Here is an 8,791-nt window from a genome sequence, read left to right as displayed (position 1 = left end):
TGTCGTCCTGGTCGTGGTTTCTGTCCAACTGAGTTCAGAGTTCATTCATTATGCTAAGCTTCTCCATGTTCTCGGGTATCTAGGTATTCCTGCGCTCAGGGCCCGATTGATGCTACCTTAAAGAAGCATCCTCGTGTAGAACGTGCTGGGCGTCCTCGCTGTGGTGCTTCTGCAGTGTGTGCACATCTACGCGCCGTCCCCCCCGGTCTCTTCTTGCGTCTTCCCGCGAACCACTGACACACTTAGCCCTTGTTTCCCCTGTGTCTGGGCCCTAGCTGTCTCCCTTGCTTCCCGTTCATGTGTGGCCCCTCGCTGCGATGCCCTTGTCTAGACTTCCCCCGGGCGATCCCCCATCTTCTATCCGGCGCCCTCTCTCGAGCCCTCTTCCTGTCCCGCTTGATCTGCTTTGTCGTCGTCCGTTACCCGTGTAGCCATTTCAAGGCCGCTTCTCGCTCCGAATTAGATTTTCCCCTTCACAACGCTCGCCAATGATGTGTGGTGGGTGTGGGTGTGCTACCGCCTTGCCATGCATACAAATTGCAGGGCCGATCGACCGTCATCTTTCTGTACACCTTCCTTTCATACCCATTGCCTCCAGTATAAGAGAGCGGCGATGGTGGTTGGTAAGTCAACATCCCAACAGTCCACTCATTACCTACGACGCTAATGGACCCCTTCCCGGTAGGTGATGAGCACACGTATCTACCGAACTTCCTAGCTAACGGTCGATGGTGCTCACAGGTCGGCACTCGCGTCTTCTTCCTCGAGGGCGGCAGGACGCGCACTGGTACCGTACAGACCACCGAGACCATCGAGGTGAGTGGCTCCGGGTCGCTCACGTCCTTGTGCGCCCCCTGACACGGACGCGGTTAGGGCCTTCGCTATGTCGTTATAAAGCTGGACGACGGCAGCCCGCACCCGGTGAAGCTACCGTGCGTATTTCTCAGCTGTGCCCCAAGACGCGAGGCTCATTACGTCTAGTTTGTCTAGTGTCAACAGCGTCACCAAGTCCGGTTAGCCAACTCGCGGCGGTTGACCCGCAGCTGCTCCGCTCGCATGGGCGGCCCGCCCCGCTCTATATCCCAAAAGTATATTTGCTTGCTCGTCGGACTGCACGGACTCGTAGACTGTATCATTCGTCCCCTGCTACATTATGTATCACTGGCTACCACACTTCTTGACATAGACTCACGGACTCTGTACTGTACGCGCTAGATAGCTGGGCTAGTTTACTGCATGGGAACACTGGCAGATATAGAGCGGTTCCGAAACTCGTACCCCCGCATGAGGGTTGGACCCTCTTTTGCATGCGTGCATCATGGATTCTGGAGTACTTTCTGTGAGATGTTCCTTGGATGCAAGCGAGGATCATGGACAAGGACGACGCGCCTCGACCTCCGAGGATGATCCAGACGGACGGGTACGAGTTTCGATATGTCGACTCCGGATCAGTGGTGTCCCTCCAGCTTCCCTCACATTCTTTGGCTTCCTTATACTTACTTCATCGAACCCGAAGGCTTCGGGCCGTACTCGAGCACTCGTACAGCCGCCGGCAGGCGATAGGAGGAATCTGAGCGCCGTAGGCGCCCCTCCTAAGCCGTCAGACCACGGTCTATGAAACGGGTCGGCCTCAGGTTCTCCATCCATCGGCACCCCAGATTTCATCCAGCGGGCTTCCCACCCCAAGAGCATCTCAGCAATGCCATTTCGGCCTGCGTCAGGGCGGGCCTTCCCCGACGATGTCCGGATCTCGTCCGATAGCGCCCTTCCAAGCAGGATTAACGCTCTCGAGTGCACACGCATTGTCATGCACATGTTCTTCCGAGTATTGCTCGGAACCTTCTCTGCCATCCAGGGTTATGCAGCGGGCGCACATGAACGCCTCTGCCGTTTTTTCGGGCTCTCTCCGTCCGCTCTTCATGGCCCGACACAAAGCGCCATAGTGATTGTGGCCGGAGATGACGGTGAGTTATGCCGATTAGGAGGCGATCGTGGACCCATGCTGACCAGCACCCGCGAACGGTGCGGATTCGCCTCGCAGACATAGGCAGGCATATCGCTCTCGACTTCTCCGAGCTGGGCTACACCGTCTTCGTGCTGTGTCCTGACAAGCCCCACGGTGACCCACAGAGCACCGCTTCCTCGACGCGGGATGCGTCGAACGTGTCTTCAGTAAGAGAGATCCGCATTTTCTCTTGCCCTTGTCCCAGCAGTGCTGACTGCTTCGAACCAGCGGCTCATACAGGATTGGCACCAGAGGATTAAAAGATCCGGCCGCTCGCCGTCCCCCTGGGGTTTGGTCGCCCCCATCGTGTTGGACATGACCTCCAGCACGCAGCGCATCCGCGCGGTCGAGACCGTAGGTGCATACTGCGCTACTCATTCGCTGCACCTTGTCGCGGTTATCGTGCAACCCGCGCCCGGTTTCATCAGTACGTGGGAGTCGCCTTTCCCTCGCCGTCCTCGGCTGACATCCATTCCTCCACCCACACCCATACACACGGACGTAACGCACACATCCACGCACCAAGTGTCAAAGCCAAGTCGCGAGGGGCTTGACGTTACGGCGTGGGGCGACGTTGTCGGACGGTGCCTCGTGCAACCTATTTCCTTGGTGCAGGACTACATGGAGTTGCTTGCGGCCGCCACTGGACGAGTCATTCTTCTCCATGCGTGTGAGCAACCCTCGGTTACTTCAACTTCTATGAGCGCGCCGCCTCTAACATACCCATCTTACACAGCCGGCGATCAAGTATGGTCGTCTTCTCTACACAAGGGCATCATCTCGTCCGCTGCGCAGTATTTACGCCAGGAACTCGATCCATTTTCCATCAAGGTGTCAACCGTCTCCGTTGGGCCCTTCGCCCCGTCACTCAAGTTCCCCGAGCTTGCCCACTATGATGCAGGGTGTGCCTTCTCGTCTTCTGTCGATAGCTCATCATTCATTCGCCCTGTTGCCGCAGGAACGCGGTGCTCCCTGGTTGGAGTGAGCGTGGTGAGTGTCCTACAGGTGCTTGACGTCCCGGAATTCACCGGAATTCAATGAAGGCTCAGGATTCATGCCGAACCTTCGAAACACGATCGAGGGTGTCTTGCTCCAATTTCTCGTCAGTCCTGAAGATCTTCGACGGTCGCTGCTCGACATTCTCCGATCGAGGTGAGTGCGCCTAGCCCATGACGTCCACGCTTCGCGGGTGCTCATTGTACGCAGGTACCCGAAGGAGCAATACGCCGTCGGACTACATGCCAGTCTCCAGGCTGCGCACGACTCGCTACCCACGGTGGTCCATCTACGTTTGCGATCTATTACGCGACTCTTCTCCTGAATGTCTTCTATCCGAGCCGATGCGTCCACATGGTTGTACTATAGGGAGATGGGAACTAGATTAGATACCCTCTTACAGTTGCTGGGAAGCTATGCGGTCCTGGAGACAAGTGAGAAAAGAGAAGAATTCGGGCCATCTGGCCCTGCCACGAGGCGGGGAACGCACCCGAATCATGATACTCAAGCGCTGTCGCCTGCAGTCCGCTGCGCCAGTGCCTCCGCTCTTGCCCAAGATTGAGTGCTGATATTCATACCGAACGGCGTCCCTGCGATAAAATGAGTGTGGTGAGTGAATTCACGGGACAGAGAACACTCACTTCTGTATATAGACACTCCCGGAAGGCAATGCGATCTCATAGCGCTTTCCAGAACTGGCATTGTCCAGCCGCAGAGTGCGCTCGTCCCCAAGAGACACGCCCAGGATCCATTTCCTATACAGGATTCAGTCGTTCCTCGTTCATGTCCATGAGAAGACGGAACCGAAAAGACGCACCCGCTCGCCTCCACATTGTCGACGTGTGGCTGAAAAGAAGGGCCACTGAGTGAATGTCCAGTCGGAGGTATTGTTCAAATATGCGCACAAGTATTTCACCGTCGGATGCAAGATGTAAAATGTGCGTTTGCGTATCTTGGTTGAGATGAATTTCCTTTAGTCTGTCAAGCAGCGGCAGAACCTCCGGCATGTCTTCCGGCCACGAGGTGACATGCATCTCGCGGTAGCGTTTAATCACCCCGTCAAAGTGTCCCTGGGGCATAAGTGTCAGCAGGCTTCCAGCTCGTTCGTATCAGGAGGCGCCAGAGTGCACACGTGCCTCCTGAAAGTCGTAGTACTCATCAGGCAGGAACAGATCCTGAACAGAACGGGGCGTTGCTGTCGGAGGACTGCTTCGCAGGTATTCTCTTCGGCGGCGTCGAGCTTTGCCACTTTCCATAGAATCCAGCTTTTTGAGAGCGGCTTTGAGGAGTATGCATTGTTCCTGGAAGATGAAGAAAGTAGGATAGAACCTGTAGTCATCGGGATACTGTGAACCCGACGTAGCAAGCTGTCTGAATGCACCCCGAGAAGGCGCGGACCGCAGACGCAGACAGTGGGTCCAGAGCGCATTGGAGGCGAGGAGGGTACGCGACATTAGGCGGCAAAGAAGGGTTAGTACCGCGTAAGGTTCAGAGGTTGGTTATAATAGATTCGAACGAACTTGTTTTGGCCGCTGACGCGCGACGCGGAATGGCCCGGAGGTTGCCGAGCCGGGGGCGTTGTGGCGCTTCCGCCTTCGTCAATATGATCATCCACCGCCATACCAGTAGCAGCTCGGCCTGGACTCACTCCAGGCTCACTCTGAACTATTCCCCGAGCATATATCTCAACAGGGCGGGTGTACGTACTTATGAGGCTGAGAGGGTACATGCCAGTCTTGGTCGATTTATGATTTCCCTGTACATGCATCCCTATAATATATACTTTCCACCGCCCAACATGACGTTCATTTAACCACGTAACCACGAAGATCTAGACGTTCGCCAAAAGCTTATGCCGTGTCTAAATACAGCAAACTCGCCAAAGAACAAACAAGCGCACGTTCAATAAGTTTACCACCAACTTGCGAGGAGTCGAGTTCGTGAATCGCCAAGGTTCAACAGTCCCTCTATATACCTCCAATACAATGCGGGCATGTTTGATACTTCACCGTGATCGTTCTGCTCTCCAACAAGTTAGGTAGAACAGCATGTCACGCGGTCACGCGTGAGGTCACGAAGTCTTCCCGGTTCCCGCGAATAGACGCCTTGGTGACTATGCCGAAGCCCAACGTCGGCCGTACTACTTGAAGTTGTCCTCCGATTACAGGATTTCCGGCCTTACGGTGCTTGATGCCTACCCTCTTGCATGTCGCTCAAAGATGACGACGGCGCGCAACAGCAGCAGGCGAACTCATTCTATGCTGCTCTCGCGCGGACAGCGACCCGCAGCTTGGCATTGTACTTCTCCAGGCCGGTGAGACTCTTTCGACCGTCCAAAGGTGCGTGCCCGAAATTCGAAAGTTCTTTGAGACACTGACCACATGCACATTCGACGCATTGCTTTCCGTTCAGTCAGCGGCTGGCATTCATTACGTGGACTTGCCCAGAACCACGGACAGTCTCTCTCGCCTCAGTACATCTCGTGGCTAGTCAAGGAACATGGTGTATGTCCCCTTATTCCCGTCATTTTCGTTCCGCTCCCCGAGCGCATCTCATGCGGCATCTTCTTTAGTTATCTGTCATTCCGAAGCACTTCGTCCCTCCCATGCTTGTCAACGGTCTTCTCGGCTATGTTCTCTGGTCCACCTATTCTGAGGCATCCAACTACCTCGAACCCTACCTTGCCTCTCACCCTACCACGCTGGCTGCAATCTCAGGCGCGCTCGCCGGGGGGACTCAGGCCATTGTCGCGGCGCCCGCAGAAAATATGCGATTCGCGCTCGAAGGCACCAGTCCCGCGACAGGTTGGCATGATGCATGGAAGGAAGTCTTCCTGAAGACTGAACCCACGACCCCTATGCCGCGCGCGGAGCAGCTGCATGAAGCTCGGCAGGTGCGCGACTGGATGAGAGACGTGGGCGAGATGGCTGGGCGAGGGTGGGATGGCTGGGGCTGGGGCTGCGCGAAGGACATCTGCGGTGAGTGTGGCGAGAACTTCTCATTCCATCATACATCTGCGGTCGGTCTGAGCATCACCCTTCTTTCTCTGCCACATTACGTGGAATGCGCAGGCTTCGCCGTCTTCTTTGCCATTTTCGACGTTACACGCCGGTGCGCGATTGAGACGAAAACCATCGCGCAAGACTTTGTTGATCACGCTCCGGAGTCCACCGACCAGCGGTTCCGCTCCATCCGGAAGCATACTCCGCGTGTTGTACATGCGACGACCCTAGTCACTGGTGGGGCTATCGCGGGACTGGCGTACGAGATGGTCTGTAGACCCTGGGACGCTGCTCGCAAAGCGGTTCACATTGACAGGCTTGCACCGGAGGGTGAGCAGCATTCCGTATCTGCTGTAATATCGCGCAAAGTCCGCGAAGACGGCGTTCTGTCATTCTTCAGGAACCCTGCACACACTCCGCACGAACCCTCAACATCCCCGGTGCGCCGGCGGGCAAACGCTGCGCTGCGCACCCTGGGTCGTGTGGGCCCTTGGGGCGTGGGCTTCCTGGTGTGGGAAGCATTTGGACCAGGCATCTCGTAACACACCCGCACAAGGGCCGACGGCATGGCATTTGGCATGCTAGAGTTGTAGCGTTACGATTAGAAGATACTAATGTGCGCCCTGTTCGGTTCAACCCGTCGGTGGGGAGTGTAGTACTACGACGCTGGCCGTGCACTCGAAGTTGTCCAAGTGTCGGGTACGATGGTCCTTGGTCAATGCTGCTGCTACCCGCAAACCACAGATGCATGTCCGCTTTCGGCGGGATGCAATGCGTCAATCATTGCGGAGTAGGCATCTCGACGTCTTAAAGTACTCGATTGACCTCTCGTGGTGTATACATATAGTATGTCGACATACCGAGTGGTACACGAGATGGTAACGGCATGGTGTAAGTACATACGCCTGCTGCAGATTATGTGGCGTTAAGCGAAAGATCGACACCATCTCGCTCACAGAACGGCGGAAAGGGCCGGACATCTGGGCGAACTGCGGCGTCTGCAAGTGCGACTTGTTCCGGGAGAGTCGTGTGGGCGACCGCCTGGGACCAACAGGGCAATCCATCGGTTATTACTGATGGTCTGGGTAGGTGTAGGTGAGTGTCGCAAAACGGTGTTATCGAACCGGCTCGAATGTCTGGAGGACGAACGAGGTTATCTGGGGGGTTAGCCTCGCGCTGAATCTTGATCACCACTGTAGGCTCAAGGTTCCGGACGCGTTCATAGCCCCACAATGCCTTGAGGGTGCGGCAGACCTAATCCGGAGAAGGTGGATTGCTTCATTGCTGCAGCAATCGATTACTGTCAGGACCTCAAACTCATTTGGATGACATGGGCACACTCACGGCTTGGTGTGCGAATGGTCTAGACCCCCTGGAAAGCAATTTGGCTTATCTGGACTCCACAAAAGAGGAACGTGTGGTCTCAGTGACGCCTCTGCTGGAGCGAAAGTCTCCACTGTGCCGGCCCCAGAGCGCATCCTACAGTGCTGACAGACGGCTTCACGGTCTTGTTCAGGATTGGAAGTTGTTTTGTCGCCGAACCATTCTCAGCAACCCATTGCCTGACAGTGTAGAATGCCGCCACGGCTTCCGTCACACATGCGCAGTGATGGCCCTCCCGGGAAAGTTAGGGTGGCCAGAGGGTCCAACACGCGTGCACCAAGACGATCTCCAGGCACTCCCGTTTCGCTCTTAAAGTCTGGCGGGAGGGCTTGCAGGGTAGATCTAGGTGTGTGATCATCACTGTGGACGCTTCATATGGATATCTTATGTCCCAGCACGATGTCATTCACCGCGGTATCTGGAGATGAACGTCAACGTGTTCGATCAACGCCTGAGGCCAGGAGAGCGAACCGAGGATCGAGACGTACGAAGGATGACCAATGGTATCTTGCAACTCATGCACATGCTTATGCAGGGAAGAATATCGGTGGGTGGGACTGCCTGGTAGCAGCGATCGTTGTATCCACTGACCACTCATGTTCACGTGAGCACCCCGTCGACGCATCAGTGCGAGACTTGCAGGTCTGACCCACAATCACGAACTTGCGCCTACGGATCTTCCGGCTGTCCTGTAGATTTCGGGTGCAGAAGAAGACGATATCGCACAGGACCTGTGGACCTCGACCAGCATACGGCAGAGCGCCACCCGTTCAATGAGTACACGTGCCCTTGCGTTCTATAATTGTATGGCCGCGCCTCGCAGGCAGTATGTACGTCGCGCCATCCGTGCTCGTGGGGATTTACACGTTTAATTGCGGGAATGTTATCGCGGAGTTGGGTCGGACGTCAATCTGGGCATTGAACGTGAGTTGAAGCGACCTCTGTCACATAGATGTGAAAGGCTCACGAGGGACCCTGCTGTACTGGAGGGGAGCGGGAGAAGTCTGCGTCGCACTATTTAGGAAAACACGCACAGCAAGGACCGTCGGGTCATTCGTCGTACAAGGGAGGGAGTGCCCCGAAACGGAAGCAGCTAAGGTCAAGAACCTAACAGAATGTCCATTGCATGTCAGATGCCCATGTGTGCGGATGCATGTGAACGCATCCGACCCCAAGATGGCACATGTTATCCCTTACAGCACACGTCTGTATCGACGCCCTAGGATCTGGAATAATCTTCGCGTGTGGAGCGTCGGGTCATATGCCAACGGGTGTACTGTAGTCCTTGGTTGTTCCCCAAGACCTCCAGGCTTGCGTCGTACAGAACTTGGGACGTCCGTGTGCATACCGCTCGCCACGATGGGTTCCTGGGCTCGTGCCCTCTTCATGCCGTTCCGTCTCTTTG

At 55.8% G+C, this 8,791-nt stretch overlaps 4 protein-coding genes across 4 annotated transcripts; 3 read left to right on the top strand and 1 right to left on the bottom strand.

The window, feature by feature from the left end:
• Positions 1 to 666: 666 nt before the first annotated feature.
• L226DRAFT_566767 (uncharacterized protein) lies at positions 667 to 1,018 on the top strand (the record flags this gene model as incomplete). Its single annotated transcript, XM_067683943.1, has 4 exons — positions 667 to 681; positions 742 to 816; positions 874 to 932; positions 991 to 1,018. The coding sequence occupies 4 exons, from the start codon at positions 667 to 669 to the stop codon at positions 1,016 to 1,018; spliced, it is 177 nt and encodes a 58-aa protein (XP_067540825.1).
• Positions 1,019 to 1,536: 518 nt separating this feature from the next.
• Positions 1,537 to 3,416, top strand: L226DRAFT_195573 (uncharacterized protein). Its single transcript, XM_067672789.1, has 8 exons — positions 1,537 to 1,964; positions 2,042 to 2,172; positions 2,234 to 2,432; positions 2,532 to 2,675; positions 2,742 to 2,907; positions 2,964 to 2,995; positions 3,049 to 3,157; positions 3,212 to 3,416. Exons 1-8 carry the CDS (start codon positions 1,700 to 1,702, stop codon positions 3,324 to 3,326), a joined length of 1,161 nt encoding a protein of 386 aa, XP_067540824.1. The 5' UTR covers positions 1,537 to 1,699; the 3' UTR covers positions 3,327 to 3,416.
• L226DRAFT_609180 (uncharacterized protein) lies at positions 3,212 to 4,455 on the bottom strand (the record flags this gene model as incomplete). Its single annotated transcript, XM_067686035.1, has 6 exons — positions 3,212 to 3,425; positions 3,492 to 3,591; positions 3,643 to 3,756; positions 3,819 to 3,847; positions 3,907 to 4,071; positions 4,132 to 4,455. The coding sequence occupies 6 exons, from the start codon at positions 4,453 to 4,455 to the stop codon at positions 3,399 to 3,401; spliced, it is 759 nt and encodes a 252-aa protein (XP_067540823.1). The 3' UTR covers positions 3,212 to 3,398.
• Positions 4,456 to 5,123: 668 nt separating this feature from the next.
• On the top strand, positions 5,124 to 6,738 carry L226DRAFT_478857 (uncharacterized protein). Its single transcript, XM_067676815.1, has 4 exons — positions 5,124 to 5,340; positions 5,414 to 5,505; positions 5,574 to 5,979; positions 6,073 to 6,738. Exons 1-4 carry the CDS (start codon positions 5,208 to 5,210, stop codon positions 6,543 to 6,545), a joined length of 1,104 nt encoding a protein of 367 aa, XP_067540822.1. The 5' UTR covers positions 5,124 to 5,207; the 3' UTR covers positions 6,546 to 6,738.
• The last annotated feature ends 2,053 nt before the right edge of the window (positions 6,739 to 8,791 follow it).

This window comes from Lentinus tigrinus (genome assembly GCF_003813185.1).
Source record: "Lentinus tigrinus ALCF2SS1-7 unplaced genomic scaffold L226scaffold_3, whole genome shotgun sequence".
Lineage (NCBI taxonomy): Eukaryota > Fungi > Basidiomycota > Agaricomycetes > Polyporales > Polyporaceae > Lentinus > Lentinus tigrinus.
This window is presented reverse-complemented; position numbering and strand designations above follow the sequence as displayed.